The sequence below is a fragment of the Pseudorasbora parva genome, chromosome 14, assembly GCF_024679245.1.
Source record: "Pseudorasbora parva isolate DD20220531a chromosome 14, ASM2467924v1, whole genome shotgun sequence".
NCBI lineage: Eukaryota > Metazoa > Chordata > Actinopteri > Cypriniformes > Gobionidae > Pseudorasbora > Pseudorasbora parva.
The window spans coordinates 11,970,111-11,997,202 of NC_090185.1; the positions used below are offsets into that span (position 1 = coordinate 11,970,111).

The 27,092-nt window shown below is 39.6% G+C and overlaps 2 protein-coding genes across 2 annotated transcripts; one reads left to right on the plus strand and one right to left on the minus strand.

The window, feature by feature from the left end:
* Nucleotides 1-2,311: 2,311 nt before the first annotated feature.
* On the minus strand, nucleotides 2,312-18,882 carry LOC137040103 (uncharacterized). The gene is made up of 9 exons (XM_067415514.1): nucleotides 18,847-18,882; nucleotides 14,811-15,134; nucleotides 14,394-14,714; nucleotides 14,183-14,302; nucleotides 12,522-12,830; nucleotides 12,061-12,372; nucleotides 11,666-11,977; nucleotides 10,175-10,483; nucleotides 2,312-4,839 (listed from the first exon to the last, which is right to left on the minus strand). The coding sequence occupies exons 2-9, from the start codon at nucleotides 15,037-15,039 to the stop codon at nucleotides 4,778-4,780; spliced, it is 1,974 nt and encodes a 657-aa protein (XP_067271615.1). The 5' UTR covers nucleotides 15,040-15,134; nucleotides 18,847-18,882; the 3' UTR covers nucleotides 2,312-4,777.
* A 1,942-nt stretch (nucleotides 18,883-20,824) lies between these two features.
* LOC137040104 (SLAM family member 5-like) lies at nucleotides 20,825-25,877 on the plus strand. Its single transcript, XM_067415515.1, has 4 exons — nucleotides 20,825-20,939; nucleotides 21,012-21,341; nucleotides 22,909-23,199; nucleotides 25,199-25,877. Exons 1-4 carry the CDS (start codon nucleotides 20,885-20,887, stop codon nucleotides 25,300-25,302), a joined length of 780 nt encoding a protein of 259 aa, XP_067271616.1. The 5' UTR covers nucleotides 20,825-20,884; the 3' UTR covers nucleotides 25,303-25,877.
* Nucleotides 25,878-27,092: the final 1,215 nt, after the last annotated feature.

Sequence of the window (27,092 nt, forward strand, 5' to 3'; positions counted from 1 at the left end):
ACTCTGTCCGCGGCGCTTCTAGCACGGCGAGAGCTTCGGCTCGAGTTTGTTTATTCACTCTAGTATTCTCTGTCCGCGGCGATAGAGCGACAGAACGACAGAACGAGAATTGGAAGCGTGAGGAAAAACTCTGTCCGCGGCGCTTCTAGCACGGCGAGAGCTTCGGCTCGAGTTAGTTTATTCACTCTAGTATTCTCTGTCCGCGGCGATAGAGCGACAGAACGAGAATTGGAAGCGTGAGTTAAAACTCTGTCCGCGGCGCTTCTAGCACGGCGAGAGCTTCGGCTCGAGTTTGTTTATTCACTCTAGTATTCTCTGTCCGCGGCGATAGAGCGACAGAACGAGAATTGGAAGCGTGAGGAAAAACTCTGTCCGCGGCGCTTCTAGCACGGCGAGAGCTTCGGCTCGAGTTAGTTTATTCACTCTAGTATTCTCTGTCCGCGGCGATATCGCGACTGAACTAGAGAAGAGGAAGAGCGAGGAAAAACTCTGTCTGTCCGCGGCGCTTCTAGCACGGCGAGAGCTTCGGCTCGAGTTAGTTTATTCACTCTAGTATTCTCTGTCCGCGGCGATATCGCGACTGAACTAGAGAAGAGGAAGAGCGAGGAAAAACTCCGTCTGTCCGCGGCGCTTCTAGCACGGCGAGAGCTTCGGCTCGAGTTAGTTTATTCACTCTAGTATTCTCTGTCCGCGGCAATATCGCGACTGAACTAGAGAAGAGGAAGAGCGAGGAAAAAACTCCGTCTGTCCGCGGCGCTTCTTCAGCACGGCGAGAGCTTCGGCTCGAGTTAGTTTATTCACTCTAGTATTCTCTGTCCGCGGCGATATCGCGACTGAACTAGAGAAGAGGAAGAGCAAGGAAAAACTCCGTCTGTCCGCGGCGCTTCTAGCACGGCGAGAGCTTCGGCTCGAGTTAGTTTATTCACTCTAGTATTCTCTGTCCGCGGCGATATCGCGACTGAACTAGAGAAGAGGAAGAGCGAGGAAAAACTCCGTCTGTCCGCGGCGCTTCTTCAGCACGGCGAGAGCTTCGGCTCGAGTTAGTTTATTCACTCTAGTATTCTCTGTCCGCGGCGATATCGCGACTGAACTAGAGAAGAGGAAGAGTGAGGAAAAACTCTCTGTCCGCGGCGCCTCCTCAGCGCGACGGTATAGTGACGAGAGCTTAGGCTCGAGTTCGCCTATTCACTCTAGTATTCTCTGTCCGCGGCTGTAGCGCGACGGAATGAGAGAAGAGTGAGAACAACTCTGTGGCAGCGGCGGAAGAAGAGCCGCGGCGGCGGCAGAGTGAAGAGAGCTTCGGCTTGTGTGTGCTCATGTCCTCTAACATTCTCTCTTTCCGCGGCGCTATTCAGCGCGACGGGACGAGAGCAGAGGGAGAGTGAGAAGAGCTCCGTCTTTCCGCGGCGCTTAACGACGCGGCGGAACGAGAGAGTCCTCGAGTAGAACAAGCCTGTAAGCTCTAGAAGTGGCGTTGCAGCGGCAACACACACACAAACACATATAACACTCAACATAGACACAGTTTAAAGGATATATAACGCCGGATGGCGTAGCTGGAACGGCAGAGAAGGCGGAGAGGGAGTCCGTCGTCCTCAGCTGCAGGTTCCGCTGGTGCCTTTTCAACGGCGGTGCTTCTTCCGGAGACCAGCGAAGGTATCGCTGAAGGAGATAAAATCTGACACCTATGGCGAATTAGGGTCTTATATAGCCTCCTGTATGCAAATATAAGCACCTTTTTCGGCGGGCTTCTGGAACGCCCCCCATTGGTTCGTTCCTCTCAGCCGCCTCACCACAGGTTCCTGCAGTTGCCGCGGCCCGGCCAATCAGAGCGCTCCTCGCGCTGGGCTATGGCCGTGCAGCTCACTGCGCTTTACATAGATACCTTTATTAAAAGTTTTGCTTCACATTCTCGAGAAAAGGAGTTTTTCCCATACGTAATACGAGGAACCTCTCTCGAAAGGGAACTTACTCGCTACTTCCGGTTCACTGGGACTTTAAGGTGAACTAAGACACCAGAACAGATTTCATCAGATTGTGGTTTACACAATGTGGTTGAGTTTCTGTATCTGTTCATATTCAGTCTGGTGTCCGAAGCTTTTATTCTTTACTTTATGTATAAAAAGGACCATGTACAATATTTAACATTATATCTATATCTTATATGAAAATGTATTAAGCAGATAATTTTATCCAAATTACTTGCAAATTAAATACAACCATCAAAACCAATTAATCCAAGAAACCCAATAAAAGTTGAGGAAAACAAAAAGAAAGAACATTAAAATAAGGCAATAAAACTCCAAGTAGATTCATTAGCACAACATTTAATATTCATATTTATAATTTTACCAATTAATGGTATATTAATAAATAATTGTCTAATAGACAAGAGGCTAATCAGACTTCAGGCAATATGAAATGTAGAGCGGTCTAACACAAATCACACAGTAACAGTTACAGTCACACAGTAAATCATTGTAATACAGTACTTACATCAGGTTTATACTATAAAATATACAGTCCCTGACAAAAGTCTTGTCGCTTATCTATTTTCTAGAAATACCTGATATTAACCTGACTTTTAATTCATTGGTGTTAGAAATAGCTCATATGAAAAGCTAAAACCCTCCCAAATGATGTTTAATGCACTGAAATAAATAATTTTCACAGAAAAAAAAAATATCATTTAATCAAGACAGAAAGGTCAAATTTTGGCAAGACAAAAGTTTTGTCACCTATACAGAAATTGAACAAATTTACTGCAAATACAAAAATATGTCAGCAAATTAAGTTGTGGTGCTGTGAGATCCAAATGTAATATCTTGTATGTCTTGCATGCCTCCCAGAGTTCATCAATATTCTTTGTTTTCGTCTTCCATGTGTCCTCTTTCATCCTACCCCACATATGCTCAATGATGTTCATGTCTGGTGACTGGGCTGGCCAATCCTGGAGCATCTTGATCTTCTTCGCCTTGAGGAACTTTGATGTGGAGATGGAAGTATGCGATGGAGCACCGTCCTGCTGCAGAATTTGGCCTCTTTTATGGTTGGGAATATAAGAGGTAGCTAAGATTTCTTGGTATTTTAGACTATTGATGTTGCCTTCCACCCTGCAGATCTCTCGCACACCCCCATACTGGATGTAACCCCAGACCATGATTTTTCCGCCACCAAACTTCACTGTTTTCTGGGTGAATCTCAGATCCATTCAGGCACCAGTAGGTCTCCTGCAATATTTGCGGCGACTGTGGTGTAATTCAACAGAAGATTCATCTGAAAAATCCACCTTCTGCCACTTTTCCAGTGTCCATCCTTTTAGCAGGCTGTGGGCCTTGGCAAATGCCACAATTGTCTTTTGTTTAGTGCTGGCTTCTGGGCACTGATTCGACCATGGAGGCCATTTCGAGACAGAATCCGACAAACTGTTCTGGTTGACACAGGGACTTCAGGTGACCAGGTCTCGTGGAGCTCTGCTGCAGTGGAAAATAGGCTGGCCTTAGATTTTCGAGCCAACAAACGGTCCTGTTGAGCAGTTGTCTTGGTCGGCCTGACCTGGGCTAGTCAAAAACGTCTCCAGTCTCTTCAAATCTTTTTTTTTATCCTCTGTACTTGACGCTGAGACACATTGAAGGTGCCTGCCACATCAGCAGTGGATCTGGTCTTCAGCCTCTTGATAATCAAAACTTTAGTCTCAGGGTGAATCTTAGGCATGTTTGCAGAGGTCTAGTTGCAGTTGATGTGAAGGTCTAGTGTACTGGGGTTCTTTTCATACACACTTGAGACCTAATTGATCCATTTTTAGTCACAGGTGAAGCTCATATGACAAGGTGACAACACTTATGTCTTTGCAAAAACTGACTCAATGGGTGACTCACTTACCAAGCTGTGAATATTAGAATACTTTTTGAAAGTTTAGTTTTTCACTGAAACATTATCACAAAAGCTGGTGGGATTAAAATGAGCCATTTCTTGTAAAAAAAAATCTTGATTAGAAATATATTTCAGCAGCACTTTAGGTCAATTTGTACACAAGCGACAAGACTGTATACACACATTTGGGCTGCGTCCGAAAACCTAGACAGCTGACTCACCTTTTCAGACAATGGCTTGTAAGCAGTGGTGGAGGAAGTACTGAATCTCAGTACTTAAGTAAAAGTACAAGTAACCAGAAATATATTTACTTTAGTAAAAGTAGAAGTACTACAACGGCAACCCTACTTAAGTAAAAAGTACCTGATTTTAAATGTACTTTAAGTATTAAAAGTAAAAGTACTTGCATAAAAATGTATTCTCTTAATGTCTAATTCTAATAATTAAAAAGAAGAAAACAGTATGAGCGGTGGCATTTGGTTCTTACCATCTGTTGCCTAGTTTACATTCTGACTTACAATTCTAGTTATCTGCAAAGTTAAATGTCTTTGCATAACCATAAGTAAACCAAAAGCGTACATTTACACAGAAACCGCAACTTTCGGACGGCATCTTTTTTCTGAATTCAACTGTCAATGAATGGAAAGCACAGGATTGTGGGATACCAAAGGCAATGGAGGATACATTCATACTGCCTTCAAAACTCGATCATCTCAGGTGACAGGAAGTAAAGCTAACATTAGATTCGGACATGCCTTGATGACTTGAAGGAAGCATTTTCCAGGTTTCGAACGCAGCCTTGGTTTAGTTTACAAGCACCAAAGTAAAAAATAATATTCAATAATACATTTTCAGTAATTGTGTAAGCCATACAAAATGTGCAAGGTAATGTAAAAAAATTCAGTTACATTTGCACTAGTGCTATCCCCTCCTGCCCATCTCCACTGTCTGTATTTCGTTCTCTCTCTGTAAGAAAAGAAGAAAAACATTTGTAAAAAAGGTTGATGTCTGAGCTATATTGTGTCAATGTGATAACAACGATCACTAAATATCAAGCATTTCTAATCAAACACACTCAAAATACCTAGTGTTGTCAAAACTAAAGAAACCACATAAAAAATAAATGACTTTAGTATGCAGAATTAGAATTAATAACCTTCAAATGTTATTTGGAAATGGACTTCAAAATTAAAATTCTATATTTTTAAATTGGAATATATATATATATATATATATATATATATATATATATATATATATATATATATATATATATATATATATATATATATATATATATATTAGGGCCGGGACTCGATTAAAAAAATAAATCTAATTAATTAGAGGCTTTGTAATTAATTAATCAAAATTAATCGCATTTTATTTGCATATAAATATTTGACCTGGAACAATGAGAAGTAATTTTTCACATGGATTTTTAGCATACCATTGAATAATGACTGAATACATAAGCTTAATCAACAAAATATTGTTTATATATTTCAGTCCAGCAGACCAGTGCAATGTTTGCCATTAAGTGTAGCAAAAGCATATTTGTGATATTTGAGGCTCGATGTGCTGCGGTGATACGCAAATTCCTTGTTGTATAGCAGGGGTGTCCAATCCTGCTGCTGGAGGGCCACTGTCCTCCGGAGTTTAGCTCTAACCCCAATTAAACACACCTGTACCAGCTAATTAAGGTCTTATTAGGCATACTAGAAACTTTAGCAGTGTGTTGAGGCAAGCTGGAGCTAAACTCTGCAGGACAGTGGCCCTCCAGGACCGATTTTGGACACCCCTGTTGTATAGCTTGCACACAACCATGCTCTTGTCGACGCTTCCATCCTTTCGTTTAAAAAAAAAAAAATCCCATCCACGGGGGCCAAGCAAAGGAGTCTCATCAGCTTCTTCGTTCATGTTCACACTGGTTTGTTGTTGTCGTGACTCCGGAGCGCTAGTTGGTGTTCCAGTATAATCGGTCCGTCGAAACTCATTCATTGAAAAACGTTCCGCGGTGCAAAAAAAAAAAAAAACGTTTAACTTAAACGTTAAAAATTTAAAAGTTAAAAATTTTAACGTAATTAATTAACGCGTTAAAGTCCCGTAGTTAATTAATCTTAATTAACACGTTAAAGTCTCGGCCCTAATATATATATATATATATATATATATATATATATATATATATTGAAGCTGAAGTTTATAAGTAAAGCCACGCCACCAACGAAAAAACAAAGTTTTAAAAAATCTTTTTGAATAAACCCAATATAATCCCGTCCCCAATGTCATGTCATCAGTTATTGTTGCGAAGGGTCATGCAAAACTTATTTGTATGAAAATTGTGTGAAAATTATGCCTTGAAATGCTTACTTATAGCCGTCTCTACTATATTGCCAAAAGTTTTGGGAGGTCTGTCTTTACATGCACATGAACTTTAGGTGTTCTATCGGGTTGAGGTGCAAGCCAGTCAAGTTCCTCCCCACCAAACTCACTCATCCATGTCTTTATAGACCTTGCTTTGTACACTGGTGCATAGTCATGTTGGAATAGGACCAAAATTGTTCCCCCAAACAGAACCCCAAACTGTTCCCACAAAGTTGGGAGCATGAAATTGTCCAAAATGTCTTGGTATGCTGAAGCATTAAGAGTTCATTTCACTGGAACTAAGGGGCCAAGCTCAACTCCTGAAAAACAACCCCACACCATAATCCCCCTCCACCAAACTTTACACTTGGGACAATTGCAGTCAGGCAAGTACCATTTTCCTGGCAACCACCAAACCCAGACTCATCCATCGTATTGCCAGAAAGAAAAGTGTGATTGGTCACTCCCCAGAGCACACGTTTCCACTGCTCTAGAGTCCAGTGGCGGTGTGCTTTACACCACTGCATCCCACGCTTTGCATTGCGCTGGGTGATGTGAGGCTTAGATGCAGCTGCTCGGCCTGGGAAACCCATTCAATGAAGCTCTCTACACACTGTTCTTGAGCTAATCTGAAAGCCACATGAAATTTGGAGATAAGTAACTATTGACTCTGCAGATAATTGGTAACTTCTGCACACTGTGCGCCTCAGCATGTGCTGACCCTGCTCTGTGATTTTATGTGGCCTACCACTTAATGACTGTGTTGCTGTTGTCCCCAATTGCTTCCACTTTGTTATAATACCACTAACAGTCGAACATGGAATAGTAGTGGACTTACACAGGTGGCAACCTATCACGGTACCACACTTGAATTTCTGAGCTCCTGAGAGTGACCCATTTTATTCACAAATGTTTGTAGACTCGTCTGCATGCCTAGGTGCTTGATTGTATGCACCTGTGGCCACGGAAGAGATGGGAACGCTAGAAGGGGTGTCACAATACCTTTGGCAATATAGTGTACAAACCTGATTCCAAAAAAGTTGGGACACTGTACAAATTGTGAATAAAACAGAATGCAATGATGTGTAAGTTTCAAATGTCAATATTTTATCCAGAATACAACATAGATGACAAATGTTTAAACTGAGAAACTGTATAATTTTAGGGAAAAATAAGTTCATTTTAAATTTCATGGCATCAACCCATCTCAAAAAAGTTGGGACAGGGCCATTGTAACGAAGTTCGTAGATGGGAAGGAAGGAGGCGGGAACCGCCGAACGTTCAACAACTTTTATTCAAAATAAATAAACAAAACGAAAGTAAAACCACGTGCAGCCCCTCACGGACGACTGCCCGCAAATACCCACAAAATAAAACGCGGGCAGCCTCTCACGGACGACTGCCCACTAACACATAATCACACGTAAACCAAAACTTAACATAAACTCCAGGCCTCTCTCGTCTTCCGCAGCCCTTGCTCCTCCTTTTATGCTCCCGTCACATGGCCGCGAGACGAGACCGGTGTGTCATGCAGCTAGCACATTTATTTACCCTCATCACTGGCCCGCTCTCGCGGTCCCCCGCCCCGCTGCTTGTCACACCACATACCCCCATCGCCCCTCGCAGGCCGGGGGGCACTCCAGAGACTGCGCTCTACTACCCCCCGGATCACGGCGGCCGTGGCACCTGGGGGTAAGGACAGAGAGGCAAGAGAAATGTAGATGGGAGCACGAGGAGCTAGGGAACGAGAGAGGGGAGAGAGGGAAAAAACGCTTGGTGGACAGCTCGATCCTTCTCCGCCCCCTGGTGGCCGGCGGTGACTCCTCCTTCTGAGGGACCCGGCAGCGAGCCCCGCGCTCCCTGCTCCTCCCCTATCAGGTGAACGGCAGCAGGCTCCGGCTCACGGCAAGCGCGGCGACTCTTCCGCTCCCTCTCGGACGGCAGCCACCCCACCTCAACCCAGGGGCACGGCAGCGAGGTCTCTGTCCCAGAGGTCTCTGTCCCCCGGTTTACTTTCGTTTTGTTTATTTATTTTGAATAAAAGTTGTTGAACGTTCGCCGGTTCCCGCCTCCTTCCTTCCAATCTACGAACTTCGTTACACTGGTGCCAAAACCCAGGAGAGGAAGAAGGCGGGAACCGGCGAACGTTCAATAACTTTTATTCAAAATAAATAAACAAAACGAAAGTAAACCGCGGGCAGTCGTCCGTGAGGGGCTGCCCGCGGTTTACTTTCGTTTTGTTTATTTATTTTGAATAAAAGTTGTTTACCCACAAAATAAAACGTGGGCAGCCCCTCACGGACGACTGCCCACTAACACATAATTACACGTAAACCAAAACTTAACATAAACTCCAGGCCTGGTCCTCTCTCGTCTTCCGCAGCCCTTGCTCCTCCTTTTATGTTCCCGTCACATGGCCGCGAGACGAGACCGGTGTGTCATGCAGCTGGCACTCATTAACCCTCATCACCGGCCCGCTCTCGCGGTCCCCCGCCCTGTTGCTTGTCACACCACAGCCATGTTTACCACTGTGTGGCATCCGCTCTTCTTTTTATAACAGTCTGCACACATCTGGGAACTGAGAAGTTTCTTAAGTTTAGGAATAGGAGTGTTGTCCCCTTCTTGTCTAATACAGGCTTCTAGTTGATCATATGTCTTAGGTCTTCTTTGTCGCATCTTCCTCTTTATGATCGACCAAATGTTTTCTATTGGTGAAAGATCTGGACTGCAGGCTGGCCATTTCAGTCCCCGGATCCTTCTTCTGCTCAGCTGTGATTTTGTAATTGATGCAGTATGTGGTCTGGCATTGTCATGTTGGAAAAGGCAAGGTCCTCCCTGAAGAAGATGTCTGGATGGGAGCATATGTTGTTCTAGAACTTGGATATAACTTTCAGCATTGATGGTGCCTTTCCAGATGTGTAAGCTGCCCATGCCACAGGCACTCATGCAACCCCATACCATCAGAGATGCAGGCTTCTGAACTGAGCGCTGATAACAACTTGGTTTGTCCTTGTCCTCTTTAGTCCGGATGACATGGCGTCCCAGTTTTCCAAAAAGAACTCCAAATTTTGATTCGTCTGACCACAGAGCAGTTTTCCACTTTGCCACGGTCCATTTTAAATGAGCCTTGGCCCAGAGAAAACGCCTGCGCTTCTGGATCATGTTTAGATAGGGCTTCTTTTTGACCTATAGTTTTAGCCGGCAATTGCGAATGGTACGGTGGATTGTGTTCACCATTTTCTGGAAGTATTCCTGAGCCCATGTTGTGATTTAGATTACAGTAGCAATCCTGTATGTGATGCAGTGCCCTCTAAGGGCCCAAAGATCACGGCATCTAGTATGGTTTTCCGACCTTGACCCTTACAGAGATTGTTCCAGATTCTCTGAATCTTTGGATGATATGCACTGTAGATGATGATAACTTCAAACTCTTTGAAATTTTTCTCTGAGAAACTCCTTTCTTATATTACTTCACTATTTTTGCGCCATAGCATTAGGGGGAATTGGTGATCTTCTGCCCATCTTGACTTCTGAGAGACTGCCATTCTGAGGGGCTCTTTTTATACCCAATCATGTTGCCAATTGACCTAATAAGTTGCAAATTGGTATTTGCAATTGGTATTTTTGTAATTTGTAGCTCTCATGAAATTCGAAATGAGCGAATATTTGGCATGACATTTCAAAATGTTTCACTTTCAACATCTTATGTTATCTATATTCTATTGCTAATAAAACAAAAGTTTATGAGATTTGTGAATTATTGCATTCCTTTTTTATTCACAATTTGTACAGTGTCCCAACCTTTTTGGAATCGGGTTTGTATAAAGCTGATAAAGGATAAAGCATGATAACACTATAAAAGAGTTACATACAGCTTTAAAATAGAATGACTTAAATGCATTTGAATTTCCTGCAATGTGTTCACTATGTTACTCACCATGGATTGTAACTTTAAATCTCTTGTATTTAGTCTCTCGAGTGCTGATGATCAGTAGTTTATAAACTCCCGTATGTTCAGTTGTGCTGTCTGTTAGTATCAGAGATCCCTTTTGATTATCCAGTTTCAGTACGTTCCTGAATTTCCCTTCAGCTCCATCATATGTGTAGACATTTTTTTTCTTTCTTTCTCCTTTAGCTATGAGTCTGTCTTCGGGTCCGAACAGCCACAGTATAAGATCATCCTTTTGTATTTCAGTATCGTTGTCTAGCATGACCGAATCTCCCTCCGTTGCTGACACAGTCTTCTCTTTATTTTGTTCCAGCAACACATGAAAGATAAAAGCATAACAGGTGATATCACTACTTCAGGAGCATCGAAATGTCTCAGAGGACAAGAGAGCCATTATTTTCAGTATTTTGATATATTTATTTTTTTCCACATAAAGTAACTTATACAGGAATGACATTGTGTTGAACTATTTATGCAAACCAAAACAGTCAAAACTAGTGTTTCTAGACTGTGCTGTGGTCATCCTGAATACGTACAAAAATGCATATTCATATGCGATAACAAAAATATGTTTTAGGGATGTTTTGCTTTGTTCCCATTAAGTTATAGAAACTTGAATGTCCAGTGTTAAAAATGTTTTCTTTGTGGCTATGGAAATGTTAAAGGAACTTTCCATTTTAAACTCTGGAGGGAATGTTACTTTTGTTACGTTTTCAGAATATTCTCAAACAAGCAGGATAGGAAAGGTTACTTTTAAAATGTATTTCACTACAGATTACAAAATACATAATTTAAAAAGTAATTTGTAATGTATTTTGATAGATTCACAAGTTTTGTAACTTGATGCAAATACTTTAGAATACTAATACGGGATTTAACACAAAGGGAGCTGGCTTGGTTTTCCTCAGGGTATTATTTTAAACATTAGTTAGCTTTTGAAGGGCAATGCTTAATAAAAAAATAAAAAATCATCCTGTTTAAAAGTTTTCACCCCCAGCTCTTAATGCATTGTGTTTCATGGGAGCTCGTTTCCACCTCTAAATATATATATATTTATAATTTAAATACTTTTTCCTCACAATTGCATACTTATATCTAACAATTCCAGAGACAGACAGTAGTGAAGTATTTTTACTTTATGTATATGTACTCTATCAGTGTTTTTCTGTGGAAAACTTTTACTTCTTTTAAAACTTTTTTAAATCCCATGAATTATGTATAATTAAAAAAAACGAGATAACTCTGAAAGAACATTATACATTTTTCTGGTTATCATTTTATATAACTTTGAGAGAACTTGCCAGAACGTTTGCCCAAGGTATGAGAATGTTCGTGACATTTCTGCTAACATTTTTTTCTTTTCACAAGATTGCTGACTGAATTCATTCCACCTGTTTTCTGTGTTAAAACCTCTGATGTTGGCTAAATCCTCATTGCTTAACAGTGAAAAACAGTGCTAAATAAGAGTGCGTTACTCACCGTGGGCAATAACCATGAATCTCTTGCATGTGACCTTTTTGCCGCTGGTGATTTGTAGTGTATAAACGTCTGAATGTGCTCTGCTGATGTTCCTGATGGTCAGATCTCCAGTTTGCTTGTTTAACTGCACTCGGTCTCTGAATCTGCCATCAGGACCTTCATAGAATAAGATCTCATTGGTGGCTCCGTTGAGTTCAGCTATGAAAGTGTCTTTATCGCTAAACTTCCACAGTATCCGTTCACCAGTCTTCAGTCCCGTAACACCAGTTTGTAGAATGACAGAATCTCCAACTGTACATTTCAACGTATTCACTGACGGCGAAAGAAACAGGAGAAACATGTGAATGTGCATGTGAACCAGATTATCAATATTTTGATTATCTTGAGCTACTTACGCCAAACAAGAATGTTGAATGTCTTGTACGAAACTTTATTGCCGCTCTTGATCTGTACTTCGTAAACTCCAGAGTCGGTGCTTTTGGTGTTTGTGATGGTGAGGTCTCCAGTTCGATCGTCCAGCTCCAGTCTGTCTCTTAATCCCTCGTCATCAACGTTGTAGAAGCTGGTCTCTTTGGTTTGCCCATCAACTTTGGCTATGATGACGTTTTTAGGTTCAAACTTCCACAATATCAGATCATCTTTCTGTATTTCAGTAATACCGGTCTGAAGATGGACAGTCTCTCCTTCAGTGAATTTCAGTGTGTCCACTTCATAGCATAAAGAAACAGAAACAAAACATGTTGATATGTGCAGATGAACTCAAACGCCACTTTAGAGTGCAGTGAAGTTTAAAATCAATAAATTAACACATTTACAGAAAAGGCAGTAGGATATTTTAAGTATTTGAGCCACGCACCTCGTACAATGACCTTGAATCTCTTCATTTTGGTGGCTTTGCTGCCAGCGATCCGCATCTGATAATCTCCAGAGACTCGGATCCTGATGTCGCTGATGGTCAGATCTCCGGTCTGCTTGTCCAGCTGCAGTTTGTCTCTGAACCGTTCATCGTCGGTGTACGAAATGTTGCCGGCCATTTTGGCTATTTGAGCGATGACCATGTCTTGACCAAACGTCCAGAGTAGTCCATCATCTCTCTGGATTTCAGTCGCACCAGTTTTCAGCGTGACAGAACTTCCCTCTGTCACTGACACCTTATTTTTCTTTTCTGTCTCAACACCAAGATATAAAATGTTTTAATAGATGTTTCATTGTTCAGTCAAAAAAAAAAATTTAAATGAAAAAGTCAGAAATAACAGCTCTGCTCCAAAACAAAGTGAGCTAAATAACAAGAATAACAAGGAAATGTGTCTAAATAAATTCTTGCCATATGGAAACTCTGTACCATAAAGGGTTAAGATCTACTGTACAATTCTTTAAAGCTACACTGATGAGCCAAAACATTATGACCAATCACAGGTGAAGTTGATCTTCTCCTATTAAGGTCTTGGTAGATTAGATGGTAAGCAAACAATAATTTGCAGGAGAAATGAGCAGGAATAAAGATCTGACTTTGACAAGGATCAAATGGTTATGGCAATTATTATCTCTGAAACAGCAAGGTTTCGGTGTTGCTCCTGGTCAGCAGTGGTGCGAATTTTCCAACAGTGATCCTAAGAGGTACAAACCACAAACCGGCGACAGGGTGTTGGGCGCCAATCAGGGCAACGAAGGCTATCCCATATGGACAATGTCATCCAACTGCGGAAACAAATGGGCGTTATCATGCAGGTGGGGGTTACCGTTTTTGCAGACTGGAAAGTCCCCTTCTTTTTCTTCACCTCTTCTGCTGAACTGCTAGCTGTCAACATCAGGATTAATATGTTCAACATTTGCTAGTTAGTTTTTCTCAAACAGTAGCTTCAAAATAAGATCTTGCACACACACACACAGCAGGACAACAAAAAACACAAAAAACAGCACTATAAAACCAGCGGAGACAAAAAAAAAATCAATCTGATCCGATTTCAATCAGATTTGGACTGACAGTCTGAATGCAGCCTTATATCCACAGCAACTCTGTCTCGCAACCCACAGGACTTGAAGGATCTGCTGCTAACATCTTAATGCCAGAGACCACAGTACACCTACAAGGGCCTCTGTGCTGTTTTGGCAGTATGTACATGACCAGCAGCATATAGGCAGGTGCTCATAATGTTTTGGCTCATTTGTGTAGTTGTTTAATAGAAATCATAGTTATGCAAATGAAATACACTTTTAAACTCCAATGTAGGTCCTTTCGGTATAGAGGGTATGAACGTGACGTCATATAAATGTCAGGAAACAAAAAAAAAAACAATCCTGGCTGCATTTCAATATCCATGGGTCACTGGATCTTTGGTAAGTTGTAAGGAACACTATCGCGTTCCACCATTAGTTTTCTGATAATCGATAATTTTTTCACAGTTTCCCCTTTTAAATCCAGTCACACAGAAGGCTCTTTTGCCACTCAGTCCGGCTGTTCTGGCAGGAAAGTGATGTCAATGCATACCCTCTATATTAGCTGCAGATAACACTTACCTTTCCGTTTAGAGTATCTGAACATCCAGTAAATCAAACCCAGAGCAACAGCCACACACAGCAGGACAAAAATAATAATCAGCACAATATAACCAGCGGACAACCCCGGATCTGGAATGGCTGAAGAGAGAAAGTCACCAGAGTAAATAAATTGCATGTGTGAATTGAGTACGAAGGAAATACTTATTTAACATGAGCTAGGCCTCCTTACCAACAAAAACATTGAATCTCTTGTATAAGGTCTCTTTACTGTTGGAGATCTGTAGTTGATAAACACCAGCGTCTGCGGTTCTGAGGTCTCTGATGGTGAGAGAGCCCGTCTGATAATCCAGATGCAGTCTCTCTGTGTATGTCTCATCAGGTCTATATGTGATCTGATGAATCTTTATGTTCAATTCAGCCATAAGAGTGTCTGGATTCGCAGGTCCAAATGTCCACCGTATTAGATCATGTTTCTGAGAATCAGTAACACCAGTGTGTAGAGTCACAGAATCTCCTTCTCTCGTGTTTTCTAACCCTGCAAAAATCACATCTGGAAAACAAACAGGAACAGTTTTGTGATGTAGTGTGTTTTTTAAAAGGAAAATACACGGCCTGTATGATCATTATATCTATCTGAGCTACTCACCGTGGACAGTAACACTGAATGTACTGACTAAGGTCTCAGTGCTGATGATCTTTAGATGATAATCTCCAGAGTGTTTGGTTCTGATGTCACTGATTTTCAGAGATCCAGTCTGATTGTCCAACTGCAGTCTGTCCTCGAATCTCCCATCGTCAACGTCATATAAGTAGACTGTCTGAGCTGTCCCGTCGATTTTAGCGATAATTGAGTTTTGAGATCCATACATCCACATCAACAGAAATATTCTCTGTATTTCCGTGACATTAGACTGTAGAATGATGGAATCTCCCTCCTTCACTGACACTTTTATTGTCTCCCCAAACACACCTGAGAGTCAAACAAATAGCTGAACGTTTTCTATATCAGTATAAACAGTACACTCTTAAAAATAAAGGTTTCATGACAACTTTCAGTGGACAGTTCTTAAAAGAATCATGCTACTGGTAGTGTAAATTAACATTTTAATATAATCTAAAGAATCTTTTGTGAAATGGGAAGGTTCTGTGAGAGTTGGTTCTTCATGATACCATCGATGCCAATAAAGAACCTGTATTTTTAACGGTGTACCTTTACGGAACTAAAATATATGGGAATATATTACATAGTATTACATAATACATTTCCATATATGGGAAACTAGTGCTTAAATTATACTGTGATATATATTGACCATGTATGCCTATATCTTCTTCTTCTTCTTTCGGCTGTTCCCTTCAGGGGTCGCCACAGCGAATCATCTGCCTCCATCTATTTCTATCCTCTGTATCCTCTTCTCTCAGACCGACTACCTTCATGTCCTCCTTCACTACATCCAAAAACCTCCTCTTTGGTCTTCCTCTTGACCTCCTGTCTGGCAGCTCTAACCTCAGCATCCCTTTACCCAGGGCCGTACCCAGGATTTTCTAAATACCGAGGTCCAAATATGAATTTTAAGACATAAGAAAATCAAAGAATCAGCTAACTGTAGCTTTAAAACCATGTCAGTGTGCAGTATACATTATTTTAAGAAGACAACAGATTTTTATAAATGAGAATCTGGTTAAATGTTGCAACAAAATTAGACTCCAAATTAGAAAATCAGAAAATCTGTTTTGTTGTTGAATTGAGCCAAAGACGACATATGTGTGACTCCGTCTTTGAAAACCTAGCTAAAGTAAATTTTTGTGATTTACATTATGTAAAGAACATTATTTGAACATATAACCTTGATATATTTAATGTTGAATGAGTAAGCTCATGTCAAAGATAGAAATCAATGTGAAAATATAACCAATGAGTGAAATCAAAATTTGATGCTCCTAATCTCAATATTAGATTATGAGACTTTATCCTGGATTTCACAGACAAAAATCACATTATGTGTAGCAATTAGGAATATATTGCAGGCGAATGCTTTTTCTATTCTGAGCACAGTGGGCTACCTGCTCTTTCGGTCTCATCGCCATCATCTTCTCTCTTTATTTTTCCCCCAGTCTCCTTCTCTTGCCCTGTATCTTTTCTCTTTTCAAAGCTGAGCTTTGTTTGAAGCATTCTTTTCATTTTCGTCTGTATCGGTAAAAACAAAGTTGTAAATGTAAATTTACTGAAGGCTTCCAAGAAAACCAGGTAAAGAAAACGTTATTAGTTTGCATCCCTGATTATTAAGCGGTGTTGTGATGTCAAACATCAGTTGTTGTTCGAAGCGCCGGTTGGTGGTTGTGGCATTTGTCCCGCCTCTCCTCCACTGTGATTGGACATTGATGTTCACCCAAAGTTGAACTGCGGACCCTCAACGTGTAAAAATGGACAAAACCTGCCAGCTGTTGGCGCTATTGAAAAGTGCGGCGCATCCATTGGAAACAATTGAAAACATACGCCGGGCGAGGCTAGAACACATGTTTGTACACGCCGCCTTAATAGGCTATTATTTTGCAACTTCTATTATGCCCACCTCTGAGAATTACCGAGGTCCGGACCTCGGGGACCTCAATGGTGGGTACGGCCCTGCTTTTACCGATGTATTCACTCTCCCTCCTCTGAACATGTCCAAACCATCTCAACCTGGCCTCTCTAACTTTGTCTCCAAAACATCTCACATGTGCTGCCCCTCTGATGCACTCATTCCTGATCCAATCCATCCTCGTCACTCCCAAAGAGAACCTCAACATCTTCAGCTCTGCTACCTCTAGCTCTTCCTCCTGTCTTTTCTTCAGTGCAACTGTCTCCAAACCATACAACATCGCTGGTCTCACTACTGTCCTGTACACCTTTCCTTTCATTCTTGCTGGTACACTTTTATCACACAACAGACCTGACACTTTTCTCCCCCCATTCCAACCTGCCTGCACACATGCTTCTTCACCTCTTTTCCACACTCCCCATTGCTCTGGACTGTTGACCCTAAGTACTTAAAATCCTGCACCTTCTTTACCTCTTCTCCCTGTAACCTCACTGTTCCACTTGTTTTTTTCTCATTCACACACATGTATTTTGCTGCGACTGACCTTCATTCCTCTTCTCTCCAGAGCAAACCTCCACCTACTCCCTGCTCTCAATACAGATCACAATGTCATCCGCAAACATCATAGTATATATGTATGGCTATATATTGACACATAAAATATTTAGCAATGAAGACAAAAATAGCATTACATGTTATATTCATAACATTTTATCCTTTATTGTGTACATACATAAATACGTTTTTCATTATATGGGAACATATATGTGCGATATATGTACACACATATATACACACTTTCACAGAATACGTTACAATCAGTGGTTTCAGCAGACTTCTAGTTCCCAGCGTGCTTTGCGTCTGACTGTTAAAGGAGAGTAAATGTTCAAATTAAGTGTTATTTCATGTGTTTTCCTCAATATTAATGATCTGTTGGTGTTTCATGGTCTATTTTTTTGAAATTGAAAATGTTTTCTGACATGTGTGAGTTATTGGGGTTACATTGTGCCGAATGAAGAGCCTAGGTTGACAATTGGCCGAACACCATTAATACTTTAATAACTTTATTAAAAAAGCGATGGTTGTGCTTTTTTTCAGCACAGTGATAGACTCTTGCTATGTGTAAGTGCGCTTGTGCTTTTGATAGCTAACTATATTAAAACAGTAAACAATTTAAATTATTAAACATATTTACGTAAATATATTTGCAATATATTACACATGCAGTACCATATCTGATCCCATATTGATCTATATTATGTGTGTATTATTACTGAATATAAAACTAGCTACATATATTATGATATATTAGTAAATATAGTGTCATATTTTTCAATATAGGAAAATCGGCAATTCCTTACATTATTAAATATATTGTGATAGGCTATATTAACATAATATATTATTCTGTATATTTTAAAATTTACCGTTATATAATTTAATAGGCTATATTGATCATTCGTATAAGGAAAAAATAATTCTTTGCGTATAAGGGTTTTACTGCAGTGGAGATAATTATATTCCTTAGGATTTAGATATCTTAATAGTAGACTACAACCCACTATTACTACAGCCTACACTGAATACAATGAATACAACAGAATTACACATCATAATAAAACGAAACTATCATTTGAGGAATTATAGGTAATAAAACAGAAGTAGTGTAAACAATACAGTAGTGTGTAGGCCATGAATTAATTAATGCACATTCAGTCATGAATATAGTCTATCTTTGAATATATCTTTGAAAATTTCAGATGAAATCATTTATCATATGTTGATAACCTATAATTGTTTTTGTAGGGTTCGGACGCCAAAAGCCCCCAACCCAGATCAGTGCAAAACAGAAAAATCCCCACTGATTTATCATTTCTTATAGGCTAATCTTTGATTTGTCCTTCCCCGTTCCGATTCATCAACATTACAGCGACGGTGAAATTCTTATGTTTCTGAATCTGTTGTAGCCTATGCGACATTTAACAAAATGTGAAACCGAAAGAATGAAGAACCGGTGACTTACCGTCCAAAAAAAAATGCGAAATAAAAGAGCAATATCAGCTTCGTCATGTTGTTGTAGAATCCAAGATCATAACCAACCCGTTCCGAGCTGAGGTGATCGACGTGGCGTTCCTGTCGTGTCTTCGTTTAGTCACAAACCGCGCGCACAAAACGAGTGACATGGACCTGTCATGGGGGTGGCACCTTTGAAAAAAAAAAAAAGTGTTGACTGTTGAGGATTTTTGAGAAGATTTTAGTTATACCATCACAAAAGAACAAAATGTTCGCTCACGAATATCATTTAGGTTATGTTATAAATGTTAATTTACTGTTTAGGCCTACATTTATTAACGATCATTTCAATATTTGCTCTGCTTATTTTCAAGTCAAAACAGAAACGTAGACAGTATTGTAGTAGGCTATTGTAGTACAATATCCAAAAATATGATCCTAAAATTAAAAAAATAAAAAAAAATAAAATATATATATATATATATATATATATATATATATATATATATATATATATATATATATATATATATATATATATATATATATCCTAAAAATATCCTAAATTATGATTTGTATTGCTGGTGGTATCCAATCTCTGTGCATTTTGTAGTGTTCTTGCTTGTAGTTTCTGTGATTGTACTCATGAGGGCAGAGGAAGGGAAAACCTGATCAGTATGTTCCATTTTATGTTTGTCAGACTGAGGAATCGATTTTGGAGACCAAAAGTTTTTATTTGAACATTAAACTTGAAATCAACATAAGACTAGGCATAGTTTATACATGGCCAGATAATGTATTCTTTTGTAATTCTAAAGGTTTTCTGGCATGTGTAAGTTGTTGGGGTTACCATTGTACCATCTTTTACAGATGAAAAATTAGGCTTCAGTAGGCTAAATCAGTTCAGATTTTGATCAATATGTAATATTTGTTAGACTAAACGTTTGAAATGTACAAAATTTTAAATTCAGGAGTTCAAACAGACATTTGACAACACAGATGGTTATTGCTTAAGATGATTTGTTTTGTGAAGTTCCTAAATGTAATATTAGGGAGAAGCAAGCCCAATCTTCCAATCAACAGCCAACATGCTGAGTAGGCTATTGCTATCCTCTCCTCAGATGTTTCCAAGGGGGTAATCTAGCACTCGGAAAGTGTACCTTCCATAGGGGCGGCCATTGCTAACCAAGCCATCACCTGCTGTTAGCATCCCATTGACTCCCATTCATTTTTGAGTCACTTTGACAGTGAATAACTTTACATCTGAGACGTTTAAAGACTCCATTTGTCCATTGTTTATTTCTAAAGAAACACGACAATGCATAAAAGGCTCCGTTACCTTGTATCTTACACTATCGCCCCGCAGAAGCTGTTTTTGTAAAAATAGGCTAACGATTGCGTCATAACCAACGCGACTCTGTCGCACAGTTGAGAAATTACCGTATAGACCTGAGGAGACGCTCGCAGGCAATCTTTTACTGTCTATGAGACAGTCGGGGGGACGTGGAGACATAAAGTCTGATAAAGTCAAAGGGGAAAAATGGGGAGAAGCCCATAGTGAGCCAAAAGCAACGGGAGAAAGTATTTAAACAACGCGATTCAGCTTTCACTTTCCACAACTACTAGAAGACTCACAGCTGTCAGACAGGAGGCTCACGTCACATCTACGTCGTCAAGCTCAGTCTGAGCCTGCGCAGTTCGCTCAGCCATCAGGAAGTGAGTGCCCCTAGGTTGACTTCATTCTTTCGCCGTTGACGTCAATGGGAGCGCTCGGTCCATTTCTTTTACTGTCTATGGATGTTTCAGCATCCAAACATCTCCCCAAACTACATAATCTACATAATCATATCCAATCGGCCTATTTAATCACTGTAGGATTATATCAGAGCTCGAGTTGAAGCTGCTTCATCGAGTCTCAGTGGACAGCAAGACACATTAATTTAACCTAATATTTTAAGGTTAAGTAAAATACACATCAGAGTAGTGACTGTACAGTCATTCTATCACTTCACCTCTAAACAAGGAACTGCATCTCATCTCATCAAGAACCAGTTTCAGAGTTCATTTCAAAAAAGCCTTGGCTGCTTTAGACTTATGGAGAGGTAGAGCTGTCTGCGAGCTCGTGATGAAAATGCGTCACACATTCGTTTTTTTCTGTCTGTGGATATTGTACTTAGCTGGTAAGTATTCAATATTTTTAGTCAGAGTTTTAGTAAAGCAGCATCAGTGACTGTGGAACTTCTGATCTCCAGATGTGTGTGGTGTTGAGACCAGCGAAACAGAGACGATATCAGCGATGGAGGGCGATTCTGTCACTCTAAACACTGATGTTACTGAACTACAGAGACATGTGATAGTGTGGACGTTTGGACCTCAAGGCACTCACATCGCTAAAATCAATGTGCACAATGAGACCTTCCACGATGGTGCCGATGGGAGATTCAGAGACAGACTGAAGCTGGACTCTCAGACCGGATCTCTGACCATCACAAACATCAGCACAGAACATGCTGGACTTTATCAAATCGAAATGGTCGTTGAAAACAACATCTCAATCAAGAAATTCATTGTCAACGTCTATGGTAAGCAGAGCAATATATGCACTTTTTTTTTTTGCCTCTTTCTGAATTCAAATTAGGATTAAGGCATGATTTTCTGTAATACTTTTTCTGTAAGTTTTCCATTAAATATGATGTTATTTTATGGAAATTTTATTTTAAAAACATGGGGCGTGGCTTTGAACATTACCTTGTTATGAAACCCTAAACAAACATGGTGATGGAAAAATATAAGATGGAAGGAAATATATTTCAATGCTTTTACGTTCTTTCACAAACATTTTGAGTGCTTTGCGAGTGAACGCAAGTTTCTCGATGGAACATAAAAGGTTTTGCAAAGCAAATGCAAAGTTTCCCTGATAAAAAGCAAAAGTTTTGAGAGGGAACACAAAGGTTTTCGTGAGCGATAGCAAAGTTTCTTGGGGAACGGGAATGTTTTGAGATGGAAGGCAACAGTTTTCTGAGAGAACACAGAGTTTCTCTTGGAGAAGTTGGAGAACGCAAACATTTTAAAAGGGGAAGCAAAGGTTTTGCGAACAAATGCAAAATTTGTCTGGGGAATGCAAACGTTTTAAGAGGGAACACAAAAGCACTGATATTTTTCCTCCCATTTCATATTTTTTTCCTTCACCATGTTCCTTTTAAGGGCTCCCCTACCTGATCTATGGAAAAGATTTGATTTGGTCTGTTATTGTGGTATAGTTCAATATACATTCCTAAATGTAATACAATCTGAACTATTTTTGGTTGGTTGCTTTTCTTTTTGGTCCGGCTTTTCTCTTTTTTTTATTCTCAGCACAGAAGGAAAGCTTCAGGTGGTGAAAGGCAACTCAAAGAGTTTTTGTGAGGAAAATAAAAATCATTTTGATGAGGAAGTTTACAAAGCAAAACTCATCACTTCTCTGTTCAGACAAATTGTGGTTCAAATATGGGAAGTATCTAGACTGTAAACCCAGCCCGATCTGCCGGAGATTTGATTTCGTCTCAGCTCAGGCTGGAAACCTGTACATATTTCTTGCTTCTTTTACCATTTTACCGGGACCAATCACAAACCGGCTTATCTACCTGGCACACTATTGGTCATCGAGTGGTTTAACATGGATAGAGAAGTTAGGGATCATTTGGTTGAAGGACTATCCAATTTTGTATAGAGTCATGTGAACTATGCCCGTTGATCACGCCTCTTGATGTCTGATTGGTTGAAGGACTATCCAATTGCGTTTAGATTCATTTGAACTATGCCCGTTGATCACACCTCTTGTGCGGTAGAAAATACAGAGCAGACTCCCCACATCAACGTTCAATCTTAAAAGATCGAGCTTAGTCTGGCGATATAGCCAGACAAGGAAGTATCCAAATATTCTAACCTTTTTCTCCCCCCAAAAACTGACTTTACAACTTTATATTTCACATTTGCAACTTTACTTCTAACAATTATAAAATTATACCTCAAAACTGTGACTTTATTGCTCAGAAGTGCGATTTCATTTGCTTTATCTTATATTTCTGGGTTTATAAAACACTGGCAAACAATGAAGCCTTCTACTGTTCTGACGTTGTTTTGGGGTCTCTATTTTCTTGTGTTGTTCAGCTCTTCTGCCCATTCCTGTCATCAGCAGATACTGCGCACAACATCCTTCATCATCTTCATCATCATGTTCACTGCTGTGTTCAGTGTTGAATGTGAGTCATGTGACTCTCTCCTGGTTCAAAGGAAACAGTTTATGGTCCAGCATCAGTGTGTCTGATCTCAGCAGCAGCGTCTCTTTACATCTGGAGGTGGAATATCAGGATAACAACACCTACAGCTGTGTGCTCAACAATCCCGTCAGAAATCATTCTCAACATCTGGACATCAGACGACTCTGCCAAAAACATTCAGGTATGACAGTGATGACATGATGGGGTGGGGTCAATTATCCCTTTTAAATACAACTGTCGCTCCTCTATTGAGCGCTTTAAAGTACACACAAGCTTTTGTGATAAACAGGAGTGACAACCAAATTCTACAACCAAATGAATTATGTTAGTGTTTAGGCTACATCACCAAACTCAACAAATAATAGTAGCACCAGCAGCTGCTCTGTTCCCTTTAAGATGGTGATGAAGTCACGCCGATTCTCAGGTGAACGGAGCCATCATAAATCACAAGCTCTTGGCAAGAATGAATCCAGAAACTGATGCAGATCTTCAGTGTGAAATTTGTTCTTGACACAGATCGAGCTTTGGTGTCGAACGTAACATTACTAGACAAAAGTAATACACAACCTACCGTCACAAAATAAACAAATACATAAATAATATACGCAAATATATGTGGGCAATTCTATAATTTCAGGTACTTTTCTGCTGCTTTTTTCAAATTGTTATATTCAAAAATCAGGATTTATTTTTGTCGAATTAGTCAAAAAAAAATACTATCATTGTGTAAACCAAATACTTTATTTTACTTTTATTTTGATAATATTTCATGAATTTTATTCATAAAAGCCGTAAATAGTAATTTTCTTAATTCTACAACATTAAATAGTTTAAAAATAACTTTTATCTTATAAAAATGTCTGTCCATAAATCTTAAAGCGTCAATTCTGTTTCCGTACCATTCTTTGCCTTGGTGGAATGATCTCCAACAACTCTAAGACAGGAAATGATGTCCCTTTCCCTCACTGATGAGATCTGAAACACTGAAGTGTGTGTGTGTGTGTGTGTGTGTGTGTGTGTGTGTGTGTGTGTGTGTGTGTGTGTGTATGCTGTGCTGTGCTCTCTCTGAGGAAATATTTTAATCTAATGAGTCATTTTGTAAAAACCACAATATCAAAAGAAGAACATACTTTATCACTGATCACACAGTGGGTTGTTTAAAGTCTTTTTTTATTTGTGATTTCAGTGCCGTGAGTTTTTGGCTAAAAAGTTTAAAATCATCAATCCTGTTTCTTTCAAATGTTATTTCTACACATTCCCTAATTTGCCCGTAACAGAGTTGACAAACAATACTATAATGTTTTTTGTTTTGTTTGTTTGGTAAAGTAAAAAAGAAAGTAACTTGTGTTTAGAGTATAAACCAGTCTAGAGATGTACTGAGAAAGACTAAAGCAACACAATTGCTCTACAGAAGAGTGGAGCATTTGCTTAGCTTTAGACTAAAACAACTAATGTTAGTAATAATAGCGGCTTTGTTGAATGCTTAGCATTTAAGATGCTAATGTGTGCTGTTGCTAACTAAAGGTTTGTCAACTAGCTAGTGCAGTATTATAATTCAGCTGTGTAACATTAAAATATATGAAACTGGCATGGATGGATGAATATATGAAATTGAATGCCTGAGTCGTGTGAGGAAGCCATATAAAATTCACTTTGAGACTATTTAATACTTAATTCGGTCAATTAAAATGTATTATTCCATGTCACATAACATGAACGAATTATGTTTGTTAAACTTGATTCATGTGGGACAGATGTACCCAATTAATGTAAATCCAACAAACTTTTTTTTCCAGTGTAATAAATGGTCCTGGCAACACTGTAAAGAGAACACACCGTTTCTGCTTTTCCAGTATTAGCTAAATACAGCTCGTATGTGAACGGTGCTTTTGCCTGATATACGTTTTTGGCCGCTCACTGTAAATAAGATAGGTACACACACAGCCATCAAACATCACTGTCATTATGGTCATCACTACGATTACAGTTCTATAAACATTCTGAACTACAATTCAGGGGATTTGCTCGTGCGTTTTCCCACCATTAAAGTATGGCTTGCCGTTAACAGCCCAAAACTGATGATTATGAGCTAGAACAGAACTATCAGCTGTTTAACAGTTTAGTTTAAGTACTAAAGTCTTTAAATGATTTTAAATTGTACTTTCCTCTCATCCCTATAGACTATGTCCACTATTATGGGTTCACTGAAGCTGTGATCCGGTTGGCTCTCTCTGCTCTGGTGGGCGTGGCCGCTGTTGCTGTGCTGGTTTATGCCATCTGTTGAACTTTAAAGTGTCCTAATCATGTAAACATCAGGTCAAATGATTATAGAAAATTAAGGAACTTGCATCTTACAGGTTCATTTAAACGAGTATTGAATCTGAAATGAGAAAGATAAGAATCTCTTTAGCTAATGGATCTGAAGAGCTCAGACAGTTGAAGGATGTTTCTGTTCAAACAGTGAGAAAGAGTTTGCATAGCTGAGAAGAGTGTGTCTAAGTGTTTAAAGGCCTTTATCAGATTGAACATGACGGGCAGCACAAACTCCACCAGACTCTCACAATTAAATTTATTAGAATAATTTGACTTAAGAAAGATTGAAACAAATTTTGAGATTGAAACAAATATTTAAGTCATTTAAAATGATTTCACAGTTATAGTAAGAAAACAGAACTGTGTTTATTGTCACGGCCCTCTCAGATGTCACTTTCAGCAGTATGCAGAAACCTTCTGAGGTCATGGAAGAACCCTTCTCACCGTTTACAGGAACAGATCTTCTCACTCTGACTGAGCACGTGAGATTCAGATCCATTAGCCGTATTAAAGAAGCGAAAGCTTAAAAATGAGATGCTACGTCAGTTTAATTTATTTTTTTTAGGCAGAAAAGGCAGCAAACCCTGCAGGCTTGTAGTTTTGATTGATGCACTGATGATTATATCATTGTGATTTCATACAGAATTACATAGCATGTGAAGAGAGACACTGAATTGAGTGACATTTATTTTCAAAATTAAAGATTTAATATTGACAAACCTTTTATGTACTTGTAAACCTTTTAAATAAAAGCTGTAAAGATTTGTGATTTTATATTTTTGTTAAGTCTACTCAGACGTGTTTTTGTCATGCAGTGAGAAGAATGAAGTTTATCTACAGTAAGCCTATTAAATTCGCTGTAACTGAGTCGAGTTGAAGTCTGCTGTGTCTATTATTGAATGTACACACACCTAAAGGATTATTAGGAACATCTGTTCAATTTCTCATTAATGCAATTATCTAATCAACCAATCACATGGTAGTTGCTTCAATGCATTTAGGGGTGTGGTCCTGGTCAAGACAATCTCCTGAACTCCAAACTGAATATCAGAATGGGAAAGAAAGGTGATTTAAGCAATTTTGAGCGTGGCATGGTTGTTGGTGCCAGACGGGCCGGTCTGAGTATTTCACAATCTGCTCAGTTACTGGGATTTTCGCGCACAACCATTTCTAGGGTTTACAAAGAATGGAGTGAAAAGGGAAAAACATCCAGTATGCGGCAGTCCTGTGGGCGAAAATGCCTTGTTGATGCCAGAGGTCAGAGGAGAATGGGCCGACTGATCAAAGCTGATAGAAGAGCAACTTTGACTGAAATAACCACTCGTTACAACCGAGGTATGCAGCAAAGCATTAGTGAAGCCACAACATACACAACCTTGAGGTGGATGGGCTCACAGCCTGCCTGAGCATTGTTTCTGACCATCAATCAATCAATCAACTTTATTTATATAGCGCTTTTACAATCACGATTGTGTCAAAGCAGCTTCACAGTGTCAAACAGGATAATATTGCGACAAAATTAGATTTGGCTGTACAGTCGTACTGGAGAAAACAGTGATGTTATCAGCTTAGTTTAATTTATCATATAGCGACAATGTTGGCAGATCAGTATTATAGTTTATAGAATTAAATAAGACCTAATTCATATATTTTATTTGTATAATAAGTTGAATAATTTTAATCATATTTTTAGTGTCCCCAACTGAGCAAGCCAAGCCAAAGGCGACAGTGGCAAGGAACCAAAACTCCATCGGGACATGA

Bases quoted from the DNA above. Each gene is read 5' to 3' on its own strand.
- LOC137040103 (XM_067415514.1), bottom strand. From the start codon at position 15,039: ATGTGGATGTATGGATCTCAAAACTCAATTATCGCTAAAATCGACGGG. The intron at 14,303-14,393 runs GTAAGGAGGCCT...TTCTCTCTTCAG, and splicing joins GAGATTCAATGTTTTTGTTG to CCATTCCAGATCCGGGGTTG. The intron at 12,831-14,182 runs GTAAGTGTTATC...GTGTTGAGACAG, and splicing joins CAGATACTCTAAACGGAAAG to AAAAGAAAAATAAGGTGTCA.
- LOC137040104 (XM_067415515.1), top strand. From the start codon at position 20,885: ATGAAAATGCGTCACACATTCGTTTTTTTCTGTCTGTGGATATTGTAC. The intron at 20,940-21,011 runs GTAAGTATTCAA...TCTGATCTCCAG, and splicing joins GTGGATATTGTACTTAGCTG to ATGTGTGTGGTGTTGAGACC. The intron at 21,342-22,908 runs GTAAGCAGAGCA...TGTGTTGTTCAG, and splicing joins ATTCATTGTCAACGTCTATG to CTCTTCTGCCCATTCCTGTC.